Source organism: Orussus abietinus, unplaced genomic scaffold (genome assembly GCF_000612105.2).
Source record: "Orussus abietinus isolate OABI.00-Male unplaced genomic scaffold, Oabi_2.0 scaffold56, whole genome shotgun sequence".
In the NCBI taxonomy this organism is placed as follows: Eukaryota; Metazoa; Arthropoda; class Insecta; order Hymenoptera; family Orussidae; genus Orussus; species Orussus abietinus.
This window is the reverse complement of record NW_019394240.1, coordinates 121,854-146,070: the sequence shown is the minus strand read 5'-3', so window position 1 is coordinate 146,070 and position 24,217 is coordinate 121,854. Positions and strand designations below refer to the sequence as shown.

Genomic DNA, 24,217 nt, shown 5'->3' with positions numbered 1-24,217 from the left:
AGCCTCGTGTGCCGAACTTTCGGATGATTACGTGTATAATCACCCTTTCATAACGCCTTAATTATTGACACCGAGTGGACCTCCATTTTGGCAGAACGTGGCACATCCCCGCAATTTTCAATATTAATTTCATCGGTACGCATACCAGTGATCGCTAACCGACCTCCCTCTTATAAATCGTCTAAAATCGCCCAGTCGGTCAGCGACCCCATAATTCAAATTCATAATCTCCTCGTCGACCTCCATTACCGGCGAACCGCAAATGAGATCGACCTTTAAGGCGGTCTCACGCGGTCGCGTTACACGCGAGGGGCGTTAAAACGGTCGCAAACGGGCCCGAAAAACGGAATCCGTTTCCGTGGCTTAAGGGGAGGAAAAAGCCCGCCACTTCGCGTGTACTTTTTAACTTAGGCGCCTCCACCGTGCTCGACTTTAATGGGAATATTTGAGTAATGCCCGGCGTTACGACTCCGTGGCACTTCGCGTTATTCCGCAGCGGGTCCGAAGCGAGGACTTGAACCGACAGACAATAGTTTGTCGTATCGACCTACCTTTCCTCCACCCTGTCGAGCCAAGACCCTCCGAGGGGCGGAAATGCCTTTTTTTGTATTTCGAATTGCGAACCAATCAAGATGCGGTACCTAATTTCCCCCGAAACGTGATTCACTTCTCTCGGTCTTCGAGAAAAGCTGTTTTTCCGGGTCGCTATTAAGAATTTTTTTTTTTCAATGATGCGTTGCGCTATCTAGGGATTTTTTTTTTATCTTTCTCCGGCCCAAAATAATCGATTTTTAATCATCGACGAGAGATTCATCGATCGCGCGCATCTGTCGGGGTTTTGCACTCCGAGTCTGGAGCACGAGACGTTCTTGCTGACCCGAAACCCCCGAGGTTATCGCGTCTTATCTCGTCTTTTTACCTCGAAATAGACAGATATCGGTAAGATGAACATACGGACATCGCGGCGGAACGTGGCAAGGTCGAGTAATTAAAAAGCCTGGAATCCACGGAACGCGACGAGGCCTTGGCGTATTTTCATTCGCGGTTGGAAAAACGTCTCGTTTATATACCGAGGAAATGAAATATCTCCATCGGGTTCCCTTAACGTCTCGCCGTGTGTGGCAAGACCTTGGCAACATTTTGCGGGAGAGAAAGAAAGTGATTTACCGGGCCATCTCCTAAGTACGACGATCGAGGGCAAAATGAATGCGGAGAATGTTTTCACGTATTCCCGTCATTTGTTACGACTGAAAGTATCTCCTGCATAAGCGTCTTTCAATATTTTATATCTAATTTAAATTAATCCTCTAGCGTTCCGTGATATCGATTGGGGGAGATTTAACGTATAAGCCCTTCGTGATCTGCTGGAATACTTTGGAGTACTTGGCACGGCCGATTTTTATGATTTTCATGATTTTGATATTTTGCCTCCGGTAAACATTCCGTCCGTAAGAAGTCCGATCAGCTGACTAGGTGACGTAAACTCCCGGCCGCTTTCCCGGGTCGCCATCGGCGGTTCTTTTTCCGCGGATCATTGGCGAGGTTCTCGGCCGAGGATCAGGAGGGCACGCGAAACGCGGCACTGGGGTACTCGAGTTGTCGTCCCGTTTCATTTTACGACTTTGCAACATCCGTCCGAGCGCGCCGGAGCGGAGCGCTCCTCGAGTCGTCGGCCATTCGCTCGGCCGCGAGAAAGTCTCGCGAAATCTGAAAATCCCTCGACGAAACCTGCGCATTTCACTTTTCCTCCTTTTTGACAAACCAAGGAACCGATCCTTGCGAGCTTACAAATTAATCTCGTATACAGTAGCCTCCCATACAATGGGAGTTCTTGCAACGGGAATTCCTACGACGCGCCTACTCTTCTCATATATCGGGAGTCCACCGAAACGTTTATCTGTCACTTTGAAATCCCCTTAAAAAATTAGAGAAAAAAAAAAGTGCAAAAATTGTAGGAATTTTACGACGGGTCTGTGGAAGGTGCATATCCCAGTCTTTGGAAAAGGGTTCGAGTCCGCGCTCCATCGGTAGTACTCTCGTGCGTCGTTACCGACTGGACCGCGAGATGGCTGGTCGATTTCGCGAGCAGCGACCCCGCGTCTGCGCATGCGCTCTCCGGAAGTCCCGGCCAGAGAATCCCGTTCGAGTAGTTCGCGGGAACGGAACCGCGAGATAGCGCGAGACGCCACGATTTTAGGTTATGTTTCTTCGCCAAGATTTCAAGTTAACTTTCCCGAGAAATGGAATAGCTTGAAAAGAAATTCAAGTGACATCCTTCGTACCGTGGATTTTTATTTCTCTCCCCGTTATAGTTAATTATAATATAATTATTAACATGCCCCGTTCGTAAATTACATCGAGCATAATTTTTGGCCCCTCTTCCCCCGGGTGATGCAATTTTGCCACAATCGACGTGCGCTCCTAATATAGGGCGTTACACTTCGAAATCCTTTCTCCTGTACGGCATAATTTATGGACAGCCCTTAAATCGATATAATTTACGATTCTGTACAGTTGTTTTCTGCGACAGTATATCATACACAAAATAAGCATTCAGGAGCGCCTTCGGAATTTTTTCAGGTTAACGAACCCGTATTTCAAAAGGACGTCCTAAAGACTTCATCCCATTGTTTCTACACGAGGTTATCTTCAAATAATCATGGGAAATACTTTCGACAGTTGTGCGAGTTATTATTGTCGATATGAATATTCCTCCTAGTGTCCGATGAACTTGCTAATAATATCCCCACTTCTAACAACACGTGTTTACACGGTACAGGATGGAATACCTTCTGGAACCCAAAGTGGAACTCCATTCTCGGGGGTGCCATTTCCAGCGTCTCGCCGTCAGCTCTCTCTTTCTCTCTCTCCCCCTTCTTCGGCAGGTGTGGGAAGAGGCCAGCTCCTCTCGACACATCGGCTCCTGATAGGCCGACGGCCCGGTCAGCCGCCATGACCCGGCGGTCCGCGTCCGCGTGCGTTCCTCCGGTTCCGCGCGCGGAACGTCAAGGGCCGGCAGCCGGGACGGCGGGGGGGCTCGGGAGAACCTTATTGATTTTTAGGGTGACACTGTCAACCTACCCGTCGACGTCCGGCGACCAAGTCCCGAGCGAAGGGAAAAAAACGGGCGAGCCGATTCGCGGCGCGCCGCGCGACCCCAGCGCCGCGGCGCGGCCGCGAGCCGAACCTTCGCCGCGGTCCGCCGACCTTCCTTTTTACGCATTTTCTTTTTCGTCACGTTTACGGCCCGCAAAGTACCCCCCTGAGATATATATGTTTTTTCAACGTGCTTTAGAAGCACGGAGATAGGATAAGGATTTGCCCAGGGTAGAAGTCGGACATTGACGTATAAGTTATAAACGACGGTCGCGTAGTGTTATTTATTTATTTCACCTTAATCTTCGCTGTAAAATGCCAAGGCTTTGATCCTTAGAATATGGTCTTATAAATGCCGAGTCGTAGGACCTCAAAGGGTCGAATTGAGATCCTCAAGTGTTTCTTTCCGGGTATTCGTCCCCCGGATATTTAACGATCGATCTCGATTATTATTAAGTATGAATATAAATAAATATCTTTCCTCGATTGGTTGCAGATTTAATCTTCGAAGCGCCCCTCCCCAAGAAAAGCTCAAGTCATCTATTTTTTCTAAATGACGTGTAACTCTCCCGTAGTTGGAAAACTGAAATCAATTGTCTTCACTAAATGTCACGGTACATTTTCCGCCACGTAAGCTTCTCAGTTGTAAGATAGAAGTGACATTATTACAACGTATGAAGATTTTCTCCCGTCGAACATGGGGTGAAAAATCCAGCGATGCATTTAGCGTGGCATAAAGAAAAAAAAAAAATAATAATCTAGCAGTACAGGGAGTATAAGGCGAAGGAAGACGCATGCAACAGGCGTGCAGGCCTCGCTGCCAAAGTTTCTCACTTGCGATCGATGGGAAGTTCCGCCGATCGGTTATTGCGTTCTAAATCCCGAGTTAACTGTAAGAAAATAGCCGCGTCTAAGTCCTACGCGGAGTTCGACGTCCGGATGCAAACTTCTCGCCCGAGTGGGGCTTCGAACTTCCGGCTTCTCGCCGAGCCGCGAGAACAGTCGCGACCGCGAACTCCCGAAGTTCACTCCGCTGATGAAGTTCACTCGCCCCGAAACGGAATCCCCGGAATTCGGGTTCTCAATTCTAGTAGGGCAAGTGCCCTCACAAAAGGGCCGGTTAATTTGTTTCGAGTAAGGGACTTTTTCACTAAAATTCGGTCTTCGTCTTCCCGCGCCGGAAGTGCGTAAAGAGTGCCCTGGCATGTTACCCGCAAAAAAAGACATCCGCTCATCTCCAGATACCGATTTCGTTTTTCACGTTTTCCGAGCATTTCTTTTCTTACTCGACAAAACAAGTGGTCGTGTATTCCTTAAAAAGTACTCCCGTTTTCTTATCGCACCTTTGTTTCGCTTATTACTTAAATAAGGAGTAATCATGAAAGTGGTCTGAATAAAAAGTCAAACACAAAATGAATTTATCCGATACGTTACAATACGCTTTTTAACAAAAAGAGAAGCTCTTAAACCACTTTCATAATCACGAGCGCATACGTCCACGCATACAAAAAAAGACAATTGGTTCATTAAACAAAGTCATTTCGTCAAATTTGATTCATATCGGGGAATATCTCGGTCGGGTGAACCGAATTTTACTTAACTCGATAAACCTGGCTTCACTCAACTAAAGTGGTTAATAAAATCGTTTTTTAAATTTCAAAAAATCCATTAACCAATAAATCAAATATTTCGTTTAAGGGTAGAAAATTAAATCAACGTGCGGGGTGCCCGGTCGCATTTCGCGTAATCAACAAAAATTACCTAACCAAAGGACTTCGTTATATCGATGAAATAATTCGGTCGACATGAGCATCGTCCATATAACACCTACATTCTCCGGTAGGAGGAGCAAAAATAGCATTAAGTACTTCTCCACGTGTAACGGTTACACCGTTGTTACGGAACCCTAGCAGGGTCCGTAAACAAACATCCGTCCGGATTGAATAAAAATTCCTAGAATTCCGAGGTCGAGGCCGATTCTCTCCGCGTTGATTCCTCGCGAAGTGCGGAAGGTCGCGGAATCGAAGTCGCCGAGTTCCGCGGACCGAGAGGGAGGGACGAAGAGGGACATAAAGGGGCCGAGGGAGAGGGCGCGACAAAGCGTCGCGTAAACGGAGAAAGGACAGGAAAGAAGACCGCGCACGCACGGTCCTTCGGCGACGGAAAAGAAAATCGAAGAGAGAGAGTTCGCAGGGCGCTGCAGTACCGACAAAGAGGGTGCGGAAGGGCCGCAAGCCCTTGGGGGTGTGTCGTGGCTCGCGGGTATCCTACCTCCAAGGTTGGCGCAACTCGGCGCGAAGAGGTCGCGGGAGGCGAAGGGAGGTCGAGGGAGGAAAAAAAGGAGAAAACTCGGAGTCGGCGAGCGCGGCGCAGGAGGCGAAAGAAGGAAGAAATGGCGGCGCCCCCCGGGGTCCGGCCTCGCCGCGTCCGTCGCGACGCTCGGCCCGGTTGACGGGCAGGCGCGAGGAAGTGCACGTGGACGTCGAGCGCGCCGATTCCCGGAGGAGATCCGCGCCGAGGTGCGTGCGCGGCTCGCGCCGGCCCTGGGAGCGCACGTGCGTACGTGTTCGCGCGAGTCGCGACCCGCGGCCGCGCGCGCACTCCCCGCAAACGGGCGGTAAACGTCGCGTCGAGTCCTGCGTACGCGGATCACCCGGACACTTGCCTGGGAGTTCGTGGCCCTCGAGAGCCGACATCCGGCCTCGTCCCTGGCGAATCAACCCGCAGCTCCGCAAGAGTCCTCCTCGCCATCTCGGGAGTGTGTATCTCGTGTTTACGATGGGATCCAAGATGGCGGCGTGCGCGCAGGTACCGCGGTGGTCAAGCGAGCGACCGTTACCGAGGTACGCTCGGTGAATTCCCGTAGTAAGTGGGGGGAGGACTAGAGAGGGGCGAGGATTCGACGAGGGAGGGTGATTTTCTGGCTTCCGGCGCAGATCTTTCGCGGAATCTCGGGGAAGTGGAGATCGGCACGGGTGCCTCGGCGCGCGCGTCGGGCCTGCGTAGTCGCGCGTGCGCCCCGCCGCGCAGCGACTCGCGTAGTGTTTATCCGCGGCGGCTCCGCTCGGGCCTCTCTCTCGCGCCGGTCGCCGTGTGCCAGTCGTGTGTACGTGTTGGCGCGTGTTGCGCGTGCCTCGTGTGCCCTGCTCGCGAGAGGGTCCGCGCGTGCGAGGTTCTAAGATGTGACGGGCCGAGGATGGCCGAGAATTGACCGCGAGGCAGCCGAAGCGCGGGCGTCGCAGGTCGGAGCGTGCCCGGGTGGGCGCCGAGTGCGCCGCGAGGCCGCCAGGTGGTGCCACCGCCGGGGCCAGCCAGGAGCGAGTACCGCCAGGGAAATGCCGGCGCCGTCGGGCCCCAGGGCCGCCGTCGCCGACTCGCCGAGGAGAAGAGCCACGTTGTCGCCCCCGCGCGGACGCCGCGACGCCCAGGGCCCCGGAACGCCCTTCTGAGGGTGCATCGCTCCGCGGAGACCGAGCAGAGCCCCGCAGCGCCCGGGACGAGGACCCGATTTTAGGTTAGGTCGCCGGCACCATAACCTCGCCAAGGCGGTGGGCCGCCTCGGTGGACGCCAAGGAGGAGACCGCCCGGCCGGAGCCGACGTTGCCGACGCTTACGCCGGAGCGTCGCTCGGCCGGAGCACCTCACCCCGGCATTCGCTTCGTCGGCGGAACGCTGCGATGGAATGAGCCTCTGGATGGTGGGACAATGAAGGCCAATGGGACTAACAATGGTGATTATGACTCTAAGATCCTTGCAGAAATTGTAGAAACCTCTGCGATGGGCATCGCAGAGGATGGATCGAGGGACTCGGGGCTCCCCGACAAGTTGTGATAAAGATTCCGTTGACGACGGATCGTGGTATGGATGTAGGAGGTTTACGGTAATGGACCGTGGTTAGGTTTGTTGGTTAGCATTCAATTTGTTTTGATGCCGTGAATATACCGGGGCAATTTCAGCTATACTGACCTGAAAGCGTAATGTTTACTCAATGTATGTAGCTGTTGTTTGGTTGATTCTCTAGTGAATAGGTTAACCATGTTGTAACTTATTCAGAGATAATGTTGGAATTGAGATACATAAGGAACGATTGTTTTGATTCTGTTGAGTTAACTGGAAGTGCAATCGTGTGGTATAGGTTATGATGTAGTGATCGAACCGAGTAACTTATATGTCAGGGCATTACTTGGGGATAGGTTATGTTGTAAGAGTGAGAAACTGGGAGTGATAAGTTAGGGGTATTTAGAGTGACGGTATTATGTTGCAGATTAATATGTAGTTACTTGAGAGGATTTGCAGAGAATAATGGAGCAGGTCGATGTGTTTTTCAGGCTGTAGCCGCCTAAGTACGCCATTGGCAGCCACTACCACCCTGGAGGACCCGGGTACTCCCGCCTCCTGGAAGGGCCCTCCGCCCGGCTCGGAGGCTTCGCCGTTTACTCCCAATTCAGTTGGTCAGGGCGGGGGCCCTGGTTCCGGTCCTTATAACAGTACGGGAGGTCCTCCAAGCAACACGGGAGGCTTCCAAGGTCCCAGCCCGTTCCCCGGAGGAGCGGGAAGTCCTGCAGGGGCTCCGCCTTATCAAGGACCTCCGCCAGGGTCTGCGACTCCTCAGTACACCGCGTCCCCTGCCCCGAGTGGATCCTCCACTCCGGGCCCAGGCCCACCACCGAACTCTGCTGGTTTTCCACCACCACCTAATAGTTCCGGTCCCCCGTACAATGGACCTGGACCGAGTCCTTTTGGCTCCCCTTCGGGTGGACCGCCACAGTTCGTCGGAAGGCCCAGCTCCTCCGGACCGCCGTTTGTGCCGTCTGGAGGTGGAAACCCTCACTTCCCTTCACCTGGACAACCGTTTGGCGGACCTCAGTATGGGATGCCACCTGGAAGCCCGTTCGGCCCTGGTGGACATCCCATGGCGGGGCCCATCGGACCTGGACATCCTGCGATGATGGGACCTGGTGGTTCGGTCGACCGGATGGATCAAGGGTGAGTCATTTATTCCATGCTTCTAATTGAGAAAACGTAGAATGGCAAGCAGAACGCTGTCAAATTTTTTATCGCGGAGTCAAGCTCGAATTAATTGCCCCAGGGTGGAATGCTCTCGGTGTCAGTCCTCGCGGTAGACATTCCCATGGGATTGCAAAACGTGGATTTCGACAGCCCACCAATGAGCATCTTTCGGTGATAAAACCATCGTGGAAACCTGATGGTTTCCTTTCTGACCTGATCGCGCGCAGTTTCGGCGAGCCCCTGCGTCGCGACTCGTTAATCTTGTCCGACCTGCCAAAACGTAAACGCTTAAGAGAGTACCTCCTGTAACAGCTGCGCCGATATGTAAAACACGAGGAGGAAGCATCCGCCGAGTCGTTATACTACCGACATTCTTAGATAGCGCTGCCCCCGGGACAGGTAGGCCCTGTTATTTATCGTCCGCCCTCCTGGCCGGTCGGCATTCCCCGGGGCCGATAGGCCCGCCCGGGCGGTGCATTTGCGCCTCCCCCCCCCCCCCCCCTCGAGATTCGTCTCAATCTTTGCCGTCCACCTGCGCCCGGCGTTTCACTTTCGAGGGGCCCCTCTCGATAAGGCCGCGGTCGCCTGATAAGAACCGTAAGAAACAGCGCGGACCTCCCGGGATCCCCGGAACCAGGAATGCCGAAATGTCTCGCTAAGGGGAGAAAAAAATATATTAAACATGGTATAAAATTCAATCAAGCGGGCAGGTGTAAAACTACGAACGTCTTTACACCTTTTGCGAGTCATTTGAAGCCCGCGGGTGCGCACCTCGCGATGCGATACAGTTACCGCGTTTCCGGCGCAACGCTGTCGGCCGATCGCCGGTGCAGTCGCTTACGATCCGACTTGCCGAAGGGGCTCGTCCTGCGTAATTATCGCTTAGATTGCTTAAAAGGTACGACATAAGGGGTGACGATTAGGGAGACACGCGCGGCCGCGAGATGAAACGCGCCTCACGTGGCCGCCTATACGGGAGCAGCATCCTGTCGATAGAGTTACTCTAGATTGGTTTAATTTCTTTTCTCTCTCACTTTTTTTTATTTTATTTTATTTTTTTAATACCTTTTTATCCTCTATTTTTACTTGGTCCGGTAAGTGTTACGTCTCGTCTCGCGTACTTCGTATCTGTATTACAGGGTGGGAAGGAATTCTCGTTAAGAATATTTCATGAGGTTCTTTTTTTACTTTGTTGAAGGGTCGGCATTATTTGGATACTTAAGGAAAATTGAGGGTAATTAGAGGGAAAAGTTTGACCCATGAAATGAAGGGTGGAAGGCGTGCGAATAGTTTTAGGGGGTTATCTTTATTCCTAGGTTTTGAGGTGAGAAATTGAGGCGGTTCTCCCTTTCTTTCTTATTTTCTCTGTGTTCGCCGCCTCTAAGAGCCAGGCATCCCGAACGGGGGACTAATTTGTCTCATGATTTTGAAGTCGAGGAAAGTTAATGCGAACAAACAAGTAACAGCGTAACTCGGAAGGGTAACTCGGGCGGTTTTGTAATGAATTGCTCGGAACTTGCGGCAAGTTGTAAGCACTGCGCCTCCTTTCTTCTATTTTTTTCTTATTTTTATTTCTGTTTTTACGAACTCCCGCCCCCTCCGATACGCCGTGAGAATAATCGGACACGATTTTTTTTTTTTAACTCGCGCCGTCTATCTTTATAACGCCATCGTCCTCCCTATTCTTCGTTCGCTATTCCAATGATGATGATCAACGGGCTATTCATTAATTAATATTACAGTATTCCTTGGAATATTTCAATAGGAAATGATCCAAAAAATAAGTATATACGGACCGACTAAGAGAAACTGATTTAAGGTATCGTTTTCGATCGGCTGCTAATGCACTCACGTGGAGAGCCCGCGCGCTAACGAGCTGTCACCGCGTGACAGCGATCAGCTGATCGCAAGCCACGTGACCTGGGGTCCGACTTATGTCCGGACGTCACTTTGCGGTGTCACATGGTTAGGCTCGAACTGACATGCCGGCAAGGAACGAAAGGACGAGATTCGTTAAACGGGAGAAAGGAAGAGAGACAGAGAGCCGACAAGAGGTCGATAATTGTTTTCTTTCTTTCTTTCTGGTCTTTTTTGTCTTTTTCTTTTGCGCAGTTGGTCGAATCGCGGGAGCGAGATTTTTGCCTCGGTTTGTACCCTCGCCTCGAGGGGAAGGGGGTCGGGTACTTTTGCCCCGGATTGTACGCGACCCACCTCCCCCTTCCCCCCTGTTACGGGGGAAGGGGGAAGAGGGGTGCGACGGTTCTCATGTCTGCCGTGTTTTAATTTTTGACATTATTTTCTCTGGTCGCGTCTCAATTATTCACGGGGGATCTCTCTCTCCCCCTCTATCTGTGTTTTTCCTTCCTGTCTCTTTTTGCATTTCTCTCTCTTTCCGTCCTTCTCGTTGTTGGCGGTCTCCTCGAATGCTCCCGACTCCATTCCGGCTCGCGTTCGAAAATAGAACCCACTCGGTAACATCGAAGCCGCGAATTTTCAGAGGGAGGGGCGGGAGTGGTTGAAATGCAAAAAAGAGCGAAAGAGGGAGGCGGGGGAAACCGAAAACACGGGAAAACTCGCCGCAACGCGATTTCGGTCCGGCTCTGTGATTTTTTTTTTTTTTTTTTTCCCCTCGAGGACAAACAAGAACCCGCCGAAAGCCACTTCGGCGAGCCGCGTGAAAAATCCCCTTCCCTTGGTTTTGATTTTCGATTTTGAAGACGACTTTGGTCCCGAGGATGTTCGGGGATGACGCGAAATTGTCGTCACGGGGGGCGAGATGGGGCCTGGCGTTTGTTTATTGCTCCCTGGAGTGGTTGGGGGTTATTTTATCCCATTTCCTTTTTAGAATGGGTGTTGAGGACTAAGATCACATATTTTTTTTTTTTTAGGGAAAAATGAAATTTCACGAAGGGCTCGTTCTTCCTTGGGGCGTTCACAATCACGTGTCAAAGTTTGAAGTTATTCAGGGGACCCTCTTCGGAGGAAGGTTTTATTTCGACGTTTTGGTACATATTGGAATGATCCTTTCGTAACCCCTTAAAGGGTTAAAACGCGAGATCCTATCTTACGCCGGTAGAATGAGAACCTCGGCGTCCCTTCCTTCCGCCCGCGACCACCTTCGCCTCCTCCTTTTCCTCCACCTTCGCCTCCTCCGGGAGGAGATTCCCGTTCCTCCGTCCCGGTCCGTCCGCCACCTCCGTTTACACTTTCCCGCGGATCCCACGGACGTCGCAGTTACGTCCCGCGGGCGCCGAGTTTTGCCGTCTCTCTACCTTTTCGCGTCCGCGTACCGACCATTGCACAAAACGCGCCCTCCCCCCTGCCCACCACCCACCCACCCCCCGGGACGCGACGACGTTTTTATCTTAAACACAGGTTTTCGTCCCCGACCGATCGTGCAAGGACAATCCAGTAACGCCTTCGCGGTGTCGCGTATCTTTTTCCTTTTCTCCTTCTCCTTTTTCCTCTTCCTCGCGACTTTTTATTCGACAAATGGGAGACGTCATTAGGGGGCGACGCGTAGGCGGCTTCTGAGGGGTCAATCGTTCGCGAAGCTTCTCTCTCAACTGGGTAGACGGAATTGTTTGACACTTTGTCCCGTGAACGCGGAGGGCCCTATGGATGGTCTTGATACCCGGGAAAATTCATTTTTTTTTTTTTACTTCTCTTTTTCTTATAAGGAACTTAACGATTGGGCAAGAAGGAGTGTTAAAGGATGAAATTTCGCGAGGGTTCGGGATTTCCTTAGGAATCGGGTATTTACGAGGTAAATTTTCAAATGAACGGTGCACTCGATTCGGTGAAGTGTTTCATATATCTGGCCCCGAGGATGTGTTTCATTTCATTTGTTCTTTTTTTCAAGCGGCTCGCCCGTTGACGTCGCGACGTGTACGCGCGGTGTTATCGGCGTAATTAAAAGGCACGTGACGTAACGCCTCAAAATCAAGGTCGACGTCATTACTGCGCTGCCATTTACTTTAGGTGACAGCGCGTGGACGCGCGTTATACAGGAGCGGTTAATTAACCGCGGACGAGTTTTACAGCTCGACGTTGTTGCTAATCAGCGAACGAATGTTTATCGCGAGTCGAGCTAATGGCCTTCCGGCATTATCGCTTTTTTTTTTCTTTTTTTTCCCCCAATATGGAGATTCGCGTTCGCTCTTGCTTATTCGCGATTTTGTTCGTCCGTCGAATTGGTTTAATCGGCACGAACAAATAAGAACATAAGCTTTGTGTTATTTTAGCTTCACTAGTGCTTCGTTTTTATCTTATTTTTCTTTATTTTATTATGTTAATTGTACATGGCCAGAAATGCAATTGAAACGTCCAATCGCAGAGCGACTCGTGGACCTCCCTGCACTTGCAGATACGTTATCGGCTGCTCGTTCAGTCGGCAAAGTAGAGCGCGACGCGCTCCCTTGCCCTGTTCCTCAGTTCCCATTTTTCTCTCTCTCTTTTTCGCACTCGTCCTTTTTTGTTTCTCTCTCTCCCTCATTCGGGCAAATCGCATTCCTGCGGCACCAACGAAGCGGCCCCTTCGCGAAATTAGGCAAAATTAGGATAAAGGTAGTCTCACAACGGCGCGTCACCTGAGCGCGCCCTGCGGCGGCGCCGCCCCCGCCCCCCCTGGTTGCATTATTAACCCGAGTGACGGCGGGGAGGGGGATAGTATTGATTTTTACCGATATTTAGCCGTGGAATTATCCCCTCTCGCCGCCCGGTTTGCCCCCCTCGGTCGCGCCCCTCGTCGGGCCTCCTCCACTCCCGCCCCCCTTCAGGGTCGTTCCCCTCACCCCCTCTCTTGCCCTTTGCCCCCGAAGAGGATTTAGTTGCCATTAATAAATGCGCGCGGGTACCGACTGACGAATTTCGTTCGTTTTCGCGGATAGTAATGAATTTTGCGACCATGTCCCGAGGGGCCCCTTTTTTTTCGGCGGAGGGGGACTGTAAATAAGGGGGGGTTCATCTTGTTCGTTCATAAATCGTGTTTTGACGTTGAATTCGCCTTTCGGGAAGGTACATTTAATGAGTCCACCGGGGGCCTCAAATCTGTCGGCGAGTATTAATAATTCAGAATGCGGCGCAAAAGTTGCACCGGCAAAATGATACATCTACCCCGCTGGGAAGAGGGAGAGGAGTTTACGTCGGATAAAGGAGAGAATTTCATGGGTTCTCGAGATTTGACGGAGGGGTCATGTAGAATTGCAGCTCGATTTTTGGGGTAGTCGGCGTCGTGATTTTCAGATCTATGTTTCAATATAAATACTTTGAAAGGTGTTATATTTTTATTTCAGGGTGGATAGGTTTTGGGTATGAGGTTAGAATCTCATTACGGGGCACTGGCGGGATTTTGTTAATTTGCTAAATCGCGAATCCCTGTTGACCGCTGTTGATACATACCTCCTTCGAAAATTCGAAAGTTCGCCGTCGAAGTTTACGACGCAGTCTAGCCGACGCGGCGGGTTTCCGCCCCCCCCCTCATCTTCCGCGTTTTCCTCGATTTTCTTTATTCCCTTCGCCCCTCCTCTTTGTTCATTTTATTCCCCCTGACCCTCCTCCTCAGTGTCCCGGCGGCGATCGTCCCGCGTCGCGGAAAAGCTCGCACATTTTTCTCCCCGCCGTGCTGTCGTCCCCCGCGAATAAAAAATAGAAAAAGAAAAAGAGGAGGGAAGAGCGGGAACGGCGAAAACGGCGCGTGGCCTGGATGTCACGGTGACGTTTAAAAACTGTTTAACCGGCGTTATTGCACCGGGGAAAAAAAAATTGCGGTGGATTTGTATATTCGCCCGCCTGGGCAATGGCCGGCGGGCGGGTCGCGGTTTTTCCACGGGTTTTTATTTAATTCTTCGTTACGCTCCGCTTGGGAGATTCGTAATCGCTCCGCCGGTGTCCGTTTGTGTAGACGAGGCGGGCAAAGGTTCCGGCATTTTCTAGTATTTTTTTTTTTTTTATTTTTCTATTTCGTTGTAATATACACGCGAAAGGGTATATTGCGGAGAAGAAATTCCTGTTACATTTCCCTGCAGTGTCCCTCGGGTGGGCACTCAATTTTGGGAGATTTTTATATGTGGAAAGGAGGAACGCTTTTGATACACTGCCGATGAGAACTGCAAGAGATTCTCGATGTGCGGGGAGGATGATTTTTATTTGGATGGTTTTATGCTCTTGTTTTGGATTTTTGGGAATTATCTCACGGTGCCTTGAACCACCGTTCTGGATATCGAGAGTTGGGCTAAAAAGGATTCGGATACGTATTGGATGTTTTACAGGCTTGTAATACATGTACTTAGTGGATAGGATATTTTACGAGATGGTTTGAAAGGTGTTATAAAATTTGCCGTTGTATTAAAACGACGGACCCTTTTAACAGTGGGATTCAAGTCCTCGCGTGAAATTCGCAAATCGTGGTACAACTTTGCATGGTTAATTCCTCTGAAACGTCCGGATATTTTTAAATCGCGTGGTCTTGATTAATGTGTTAACCTGGGTTTTCCCTCTTGACGTTCCGCATATACGTCGTAATATTATGCGTGCGATTATATTATTTATTTCGTTGTGCCGCACGCGAGAAAGAGGCGTGCCGTAGAGCCGGGCCTTGCGTGGAAAATGTCACGGTGACTTTTGAAAACTGTTTAACGCTCGACGAGTACGCTAACGATAATGCACGCCGGCTAATTAGAACGCTGGCCGACATATACCTCCCGTGCTTAATTCCTACGAATAAATTCACTCGATAAACTTATCCTCCTAGACTATCCGAATCGTAGGACCGAGGTGACGTCAAAGAGGCCTCGCTTAACGTTTGCTAAACCACTTGCTGATTTTAACATTTACTAAAATGGAATACGTCGGTCGTACTTGCTCGCGGCTGCACTTCGGTCTATAACCACGTTCGCGCCGCTCTCCGACGTTTCTATACCGGAAGTGGGTGGTATCGTCGTAACGCAATTTACCGGCGCATCGCCTATCGGCAGCCGCTTTATCGCTCTATTATAGCAGTATAGTTCTTGCATAATGCAGTTGGCACTTACTTATGAAAATACGGGGGCGAATATCGTTGCCGCTCGACATAGAGGCATCCGCCCCGAAGGGTCGCGTCGAAATTTATTAATTTATTCATTTCTCCGTTCATACTTTATTTACTTACGCGATTCCTTATCTCGATACGTTCGGATAACTATAAGGATATACTTAATCCAGGATTCATGCAGGAAGATAATGCAGCTCTTCGTGAAGTTTAGATTTTATTGTTCAGTGGGTGCATTTTGGAAAAAGTCTCGGTGAGGTTGGTAACTCCGAGGCGCGCGTAAGAGGTCGACTTGGCCACTTTTTCCTCCTTTTATTTTTTTTTCTCTCTCTCTCCCTTCCTTTCGCACAACTTTCGTCTCGGAGTATTTCCCTGTAAACGGGGGAGCTCCCCCTGTAATTTACACACTTAGCCGCCTTTTAGCCGGGGATGTTCGGGGACGTTTCCCAGACCGTAAAACCGCTTTCTTCCGAGGGGCTCTACGGTCACTGTTAATGAGTCCGAGGCCCGGATAAAGACCGACGCGACCGGACATCGCCCCTGCAGATCGTAACGGGATCGCGGAAGGCCTGCTAGCGGCCTGTTCGAGGAAAACTTATTCCCCGGGGATAAGTAAGAAGCCTTCTGGCTTCGCGGAATATTCAAATCTAGGAGCAAAACGTGTTGAAAAAAGGCTTAACTTTGCGCGTTTAGAGGGTCGTTAGAAATTGATCATTCGCCGGCGGTCACGTGGTCTCGATACACGACCACGTGGTCCAGGCACGAGATCACGTGGTCCGGCCCAAGATCACGTGGTCGCGGCGCCCGTATATGAGTCGCGCGGACCACGTGCTCGCGAGCGAAAGGGAGGAAGGGAGACGGAGCGAGGTAGCGACCGCGCGAGGGAAAAGGACAGAAGGCGCCTCCTTCGCCGGCGCGCGCGTCCCTGTAACGCACTCAATCGTCCGCTCGGATACGCGCTGTTTGTACGGATTACAGTTACGTTCTACGGGTTACGTTACAGCTTAATAAAACGAGCCGCGGGGTCAATATATTATTCACGCTCGGCTACGCTCCCGGCGTCAGAGGGGACACCCCGGTGTACTCGGGTATCCATGGGCGTCGTGCCCACTCCCTCCCGCTCTCGCGGAATCGTGTCAAAAGACACAGAGGGGCCAGGTGTCGGTTGACTCCCTCGTTTGACATGCGTCCGTCCGACATTTTCCGCCCCGTCGACTTGGGGGTGGCTCCTCGCCAGGTTAAGGTACGCCCTGGGATGGGTGACCGATTTTTACATAAAATTTTTTTTCCTTCGGAGGTATCCTCTCGAGGAATAAAAAATTAGCACGATAGATCTGACTAGGGTAGATGCAAATTGATGATGAAAATCGCTTCGATGCGAACGGATCGATCAAATAAATCATCTCACCGTGTAAACGAGCAACTATATCGCTTTTGGGACTGATTTAAATTCCGAGTGTTTCGTTTCGAAGGCGCGGCTGTAAATATCGGGAAAATGCGCGCAGAAGTCTCCAGTTTCGTATAAGGACGTTTTACAACGTCCGCGGCTTTTGTCGCGCGAGGAGCGATGTATTACCGGGACGTTAACGGCGGAATCCGCGGCGGAAAGGCCGCGGATCGTAACCGCGTCCGCGGTCCCGTCGTAAACCAATCACTGGCCGAGTCTCCCCGCTGACACCGACCGCATCCCCGAGGGGCCGCGGAGGTGCATTAACGGCGCGTAAATCAAAAGTTTCGCGCCTGCGCGGGGAGGCGCGGCGATTCCGCGGCGGGAACGGACGGCGACGGTAACGGTAACTGTTATGTTACTACCGTCTGCCGCCGCCGTCGCCGGCGTCGCGCGAGAGGAAGTCCCGAGGTGAGGTTATGGCAGGAAAAATGTTTATACAAAATGGAAGGAGACTGTTGTAGGTACCCGTTGTCGGGGCCGCGTTGTTAATGGATATTCTAACGAAGAATATCCCCGGATGGCGGGTCACCCGGTCTGAGGGAGAGGTTAGGTTAGAACGTGGATGTTAGGTTAGGACTTCGTCGCTGATAGTTAACCGTGATTTAGTGATACACTTAGGTCGTTGTTGCATGGAATGAAATTGTCGAAAACACGAGACTTTGTAACGAGAAGGATGAAACGAAGGTATATGATAACGCGGAGGTGAGAATCGCGGATGTGTACAGGTGAGACGTAACCGTGCCGAATACACGTATTTATCAATTAATCGATTCCTGTCGATGACGAACGTTCGTGAATCATATAAAGTGGAGGTAAGGACGCGTTATAGTTCAGATGGTTTTTCCGGTTTTACGAATTAATTCAATCCTAGCGACAGTGGCGTAAACCGAGAATCCGGGGGGCTCGCTGCGCGTCATTAAAAAGAAACATTTCTGTGGAAAGAAAAAAATTCGTGAAGGGTGAACTGTGCCCCTATTGAAGGGTATGAAATGCGGGGAAATTCGTTCCACGATAACGCGCGAAGTGGAGGTAAAGATGCGTTTATGAATACCTGGAGGAGCTGCCCCGAAAGGGGCCCCGTTGGGGCCCATTTCGGTCGTTTTCGCGGGCGGCCCCCCCCACCCGGCGACCGCCGGCCTTTTTCCTCCCGCTGAGCGAGGAGGTGAATACCGGGCGCGAGCCATTAGCATAGGTCATGGTGTTATTAAAGACAATGAAGCAAACTTTATACGACCGGGGCTACGGGGCCAATTACTTGGCAATTAGTCGGGCAAGCAACAAGTGAGCATCGCCGCAACCCCACCTCCGTCTTCCTGGCCCCCTCCTCGAGCCCCTCCCCTCCCCGCCGCGGCCCCCACCCTGCCGCCTCGCCCGCCGTCCAAGACATGCCGTTGGAGCCGCGGACGGAGCCGCTTAATTGGCTCTCGCGCCTCGTCGGTCCTGACGTCACGTCATCGCGACGCTCGACCCGCACCTTTCCGTTGGAGCCGATCGATCGACCTGTCTCTAACCCGTGACGTCACCGTCATTCGGATACTCGACCCGCACCTTTCCGTTGGAGCCGATCGATCGACCTCGTGCCCCTAACCCGTGACGTCACCGTCATTCGGATACTCGACCCGCACCTTTCCGTTGGAGCCGATCGATCGACCCTCGTGTCCCTAACCCGTGACGTCACCGTCATTCGGATACTCGACCCGCACCTTTCCGTTGGAGCCGATCAATTGGCTCTCGCATCTCGGCCTTATGACGTCACGCGAACCATAACGAGCCTACCGATAAACGACCAACCCCTTTGCAAGTATAACCTCACTTTCCCCTCGTTCCAAAGACATCTAGAATATCCTAACGTTTAAGATAAATTTTAGACTCCCATATTGAACGATTTACTGGTCCTAACGAGGCTGCGAGACTCTTGCGTGAGAACGACCCGGGAGGAAGGAGGGAACGGAATCGCGAATAAAAAGAGATATCCGCATTAATTTGGCCGCGTCCATTTTCCTTGGAACACCCTTCGTTATTCCCCAGGGGGGAAGGAGGGTCTTTTTTGATTTCATTACCGAGTCGAATTTCCACCTCGAGTCTCCCCGTCGGAGCTCCTCGAGATTTCCGCACTCCCCCTCCTCCCACTTCGCGTCGGTTTTCCGCGGTTTTCTGCGGCTTTTCCGCGATTCTCGCTCCGACGCGTCCCCGCGAATCCGCCGGGTGCACGTAAGCGCGCGACTCGCGTTTACGTATGCGCGTATTACGTACTCCTCTGTACACGTTGACGCGCGCCTACGTATGCACGCGTAATAAGACCTCCCGGTACCCTCCCACTCGCGGGCATGTATTTACCTCGCCGCGAGTCCTGACCCGCGGCGCGATATTCACGTTATGTACACCCTTAAGCATTCAAGTAGGTAGCCAAGGTAGGTACTACCTACCCTTCGGGGTGGCTGGTACAAACCGGGCTAGAATTTCATATTTCGACACCTCTCGCGTCCTCGTACGGCGAAATGTGATTTTCTGATTTTGAAAAAGAGAAAAAGAAAAAAGTATCTCTTTTTTTTTAGATTACCTTTTTCCACCAATGTGATCCACTTTCCCGGCACGATCCGGAAACTTTCGAGTCCCCTCCCGCGGCGTCCTCAGACATTGCCCTTTAATCTCGAGAACAAGCGCGCGTCCCCTTGTCCGATTTATTTATTTCTCCCACTTCCCGTTCCTCCCCCCCCCCTCTTTTTTTTTTCATTTCTCTGGAAGGGGAAGAAAAAATGTCCCCGGTCACACGGTTACGCCCTTTCGGGAGGGCATAACTAAGCTTCTCGCATCCCTCTAAACGTCAAAGCCGCTCTTTGATCTCGCGCGCATTACCCGAGCCCGGCGCGCACTTTTGCGCCGCCCTGTACCACCCCCCCCGTGTCAGGGGGCGGAATGGGGCGGGGGCTGCGGCGGGCGTTTTTCAAATAATTACATCGGGCTGCGGCGGCAGTAGTGGTGGTGGCGGCGGAGGCGGCGGTAGTGGGGGCGGCGGCGGCGGCGGCGGGTCGCCATGGCAACCGCGAGGCGCCTTCGGCCGGCGGCAGATGCAACCGAGCAACCGGCGCGGCGCAACCTCGATCGACCGTTCCCCTTGGACGATCCGGACCGGTCCCGGACTGGTCCGCGAGGGATAAACTGGTTTCGCGCGGCTCGGTCCGAGTCGGTTCGCGGAACCGGCGCGTCCTGGTTGCGCGCCGGAGACCCGTCGCCGGGCCGCACCGGTTCCGCATCCGTTCCGAACCGTTTCTAATGCCGAATGCACGTCCGCGTTAAATCCCTGCAAAGACCCGGGGACGCGAAAGCCGATTACACCCGGCGCTCACGTAATTATGTCCGGTTGTCCCGTAAATTCGTGCCGTTTTATATTTAAATTAATTTACTTTATTAACGGAAGAGATTTAACGGTGCCAATTAATAGCGTGTTCCTCCGTCGTTGTTTACTTCATCCACGAGGTTTAGGCGGTTTCTCTTGGTCTCTCGCTTGAGAATTAGTTAACGTGATAAAATGTTGAATTTTTTTTCTTTTTTTAACGGGACTAATTTTTGGGGCAGCTCGATGTTAATTGGTACCTTTTTTCATTGGGAATCGTTTGATTAGTTTGATACTTCGGGAACTTATTTTTAAGGGCGATGTAACCTGCTTTTAATTGCGTACATTTACTTGGTGTCAAGAACGCATGTAGTTCGTAGACGGACTTATTATGTCGGACCTGTTCGAAACTGGTTCGCGAAGGGCGAGTCGTTGAATCGACCTAACGAGATTTAACGGAAAATAGAAATTTGGATCACCAATTTGCGTCCTGTTTTGGATCCTACCGGGTTCGTTTGTGCAACTAACCCGGTAGGAACCGATCCGACGTTCTCGCTGGTCGGCAGATTCCCGTCCCGCGCTGGGTATGGATTTATGGAAATATGGACATATGCATATGCATATGTTTATACGTTTATATATACCGGTGTACGTAGGTACACATCTGCTCGCGTCGCGGGTGCACGCGTTTACACGCGCGGCCCGGGCCGATAAGTTTTACCCGACAGATAGGGAAATTGGGTCGACGCGATTGGCCGGACCTAGGGTTTTTCTTCTGGTTTCACTTCCTGGCCAACCTCGGAATAGGTCCCCGTGGGTTCCTCTTAACACTCCCACGTTACCGATAGCCTCGAACGTGGTTACGGTCGGTCGTTACGACGCTTACGGAAAGGATGGAACCGCGCGAAAAGAAGGAGACAACACTGAGTTGACAGTGACACGCGGTAAATGACGAGAAATGGGGAAGATTTGGTGATAGGTAATGGACTAGGGTCCAATTGTAATCATTTTCCGCTTGTAAAAGCCCTTGGACGTAGGCTACTCGACTTAGATAGAGGAATATCAGCGGAGGTAACATGAGGTACCCTTTATGGGGTTTGATCGCTTCATCCGCTATCGGAGGTGCTTACCACTTGTTATCGGCCACCTTACCTGGGACTTTTGCCGAGGTCAGTGCTGTTCGCCGAGGTCAGTGCTGTTCGCCGCGACCTATCCCACCTCGGCGGGCCTAGGGTCAAGCAGACCCGAGAGGAGCGAGGAAGGGTCAGTTTCGCGACCCGACCACCTGTGGAAGCTACTCCGAGAGATGGCTCCTTCGCGATTGCGTGCACTTACATCTTAAATCGTATCCCGTAGTGCCAGGGCGTACACGCGAAACAGCTCGTGCTTTTGCTTCGACTACTTTTTTTCTATCCTAAATTTCATACGATTTTCTGACCTTCGAAATGCCATTTTTTTTTTTTTATACATGTGACGTTACTTTTTAGTTCGTTACAACTTGCGTTGAATGTCTTTTTTTTTTCTTCTTTTATTTTTATCAACTCGGTGAAATAGTCGGCGATCTCGCGAATGAACAGATTACGTCGTTTACGCCAACATTCTAATGCGACTCACCTCTAGGGCGTGTTTTTCTCCCTTCTCCCCCAATTTTTTTTTTTTTTTTTATATTGGTTTTCTGTCCGAAAGTAGATTGAGGGATAGAGCACGTGATAGAGTTTCGTGCAATATCGGACATCCGAATCAGATCCTGGCGGAGCCAATCGGAGTCGCTGAAACGAGCTCGGTTGAGTGTGGTCAGGGATTCGAACCGATTTCCAAAGAGATTAATGGAGTTTTTACATTCTCTCGGTGACTCCTGGGCCTGGATCATTTTTTAAGTGCATGCCTGATTTGCCACCGGCCGGGCATTCTGATAAGGACAAATTGAATGACTAATGGCTAATAGTACGTCGAACGAAATTTTATTCATTGGAATCACGGGCCAGTTAGGTTTATCCATATCAAATTACCGGGAGTAATAACAACCACGCGCGGGATAGCAATTTATTAATTCATTAAATTATTGATAAGACTTCGGGCGGAATTCCACGTTGCGGAAAGTCTCTTTAAATTCTAAGAAAAAAGAAAATATCCAGTTCGATTATTATTTCCACGTGTCATTGTGTCTCTCCTATCGATATATCAACCGGTCCACTTTAATCGTCTTTGAAGGGGATCGGTTGAAATCCTCGCGGTGTTATCACATTTATATTCATATTATTTTCACGTACAATGTTGCGCTTTTTTTTCCCCCTTTCTTTTCCGAGATATCGGCAGGTCTGCTTTAATAGGACTTAAGGGTGATAACGCCAGTTATCTCGACCCTTCGCGCGCACGCCTGGAGTCCCTTTGTTGATTACAATTATCCCTATGCCTTGTATTAATTTCTTCTTATACCTAGATACTTACGAACGCTTTAATTGAAGTGTCACTTTTATTCGCGAAATTTCATCGAGACGTTCCTCGGCATACGTCAGAAAAAAAAAAATCTGAAAATCTCGGACCCCCCAAGGTGGGAACGATTTCAATAATACATGGCGTTGTATATTTTTATACTACTTCCTCTTTCGAACGAGGAGTTTATTTAAATAATTGAGATGTTTGAAGGAAAATCCCGATTTAGAAAGGGAAAAAGAAAAATCACCGGTTTTTGATCTTTTTAAAGAAATCATGATTTCTGTCAAACCCGTCCACGTGGGCGGACCCACGTGCGCGTCGTCGCGCTTTTTCTTCGAGATATCGACGGTTCCACTTTAATGGCCCTTAAGGGAGATGGCTCGCGAATTATTGCGACACGGCGACACCCCGTACGTACGTGAATGGAGGCGCCGCATAGCCAGGGGGTCTACGATAGTACTACGGCCATTCACGCCGCAAGGCGGTGGCAGCTTAGCGCTCTATTAATCACGGATTATTATTCATAACGGGCGGCTTTTAGTCGAGCTGTCAGCGGCGCCATTAGCGCGCCGCACCGCAGCCGGTCCGGCCAGTTTCGTACGGGTTCTCTCCGCGATGCCGGCGGAAATCGTCGAGGCCTATCCCGGATTCCCTCGACTCGAGGAAATCATCCGGAGATGTTATAATCCCGAGTGGAAGTGATAACAGGACCCGATCCTGCCTAACTCGGGCTCCGATCGGGTTTTCATCTGGATTTGGGAAAATCGGTAATGCGGAGCTCTCGTCAGGATATCATGCCCTATTGTTACCTTACTGATACGAGCGGGTCATTGTCGGGTGTAACATTTCATTCCTTCCTACAGGATAGTCCTAAAGTAATATTTTTTCCTGATAATCATGGTTTCTTCTTCTTCTCTTTTTTTCTCTCGATAAAACCCGACCCGGGATTTTTTTTTTCTTTTTTGTTAGAAAAGTCCGGTAAGTAAACGGCCACCTTTCCTTAAAGTCGGACCGCGAATCGGAATTGGTCAATTGATAGTACAGGACGGACGCGCGGACGACTTTACGTCAGATGAGGAGGGCAAGCTGGTCGCTTAAGTGCCGCTTAATTGCCCGTAATTAAGTTAACTTGGCGGCACGTGACCGCGGCTTGGCGGAGATTATAGCGTCTCCTCCGCCCTTAAGCCGCGGACGCGATTGCCCGTGCTCGGCTCTTATCGTAAGTACGCACGGTGGTACCTCTGATGGTACCTCCAATGGTAATATGTCCTACCTCCACTCACGGATAGCATGTCGTGGCCAGGAATTGATTTTTTAGACAATTAAATTACGTTTGTCCAGTCCGCACCCCGCCGTCCGTGGACTATCTTACGTTCATGTCCCCGTTAAGGTGAATGAAACTCCTTTCGATATATTTTTCCTCCCACTTTTTTTTTTCCCCCAATTCCCCTTCCGAGAAGGGAATCGCGTTTTCAGAGAGCTTTCTAATTAGGCCGGCATTATCGAAGACAATCATCACTTTTAAGAGCTACCGGAGAGAGAAATGATATATCTCCGAAATGATGTTTAAATTGTTCGAGGAGAGCGCAATCCGATTTTCACCTACTTTCAGGTAAAAGGCGAGCAGAGACCGGACGGTCTTTACTGGAAAACGATTGTACCCGAGTTTTGTTGCTAGAAAGCCAGAGAAAGTATCGCGGCTAGATGTGCGGATTTAAAAATCACGGGAGAAAGGCGATTTCGATCATTTGTTGCCGCAAACCGCTCGAGGGAACCTCAACGGGATTATTTTCATCTTCCGAGTCCTGGCTAGATAGACCTTGCACTTTTATTTTCACTCCAGTCTCTAGGATGCGACTCTTGT

The 24,217-nt window shown here is 50.8% G+C and overlaps 1 protein-coding gene across 4 annotated transcripts in view; it reads left to right on the top strand.

The window, feature by feature from the left end:
• The first annotated feature begins 6,171 nt into the window (after positions 1–6,171).
• LOC105700356 (LIM domain-binding protein 2) overlaps positions 6,172–24,217 on the top strand; it is a 113,356-nt gene continuing 95,310 nt past the window's right edge. For 3 of the 4 annotated variants that reach the window (XM_012426128.2, XM_012426126.2, XM_012426125.2), the window contains exons 1-2: positions 6,172–6,826; positions 7,425–8,082. In XM_012426128.2, coding sequence (XP_012281551.1) covers positions 6,802–6,826; positions 7,425–8,082 — 683 coding nt within the window. In that variant the 5' untranslated portion in view covers positions 6,172–6,801. Of the gene's footprint in view, positions 6,827–7,407; positions 8,083–24,217 lie in introns of all 4 variants that reach the window. The other variant, XM_012426127.2, reaches the window with a different exon arrangement.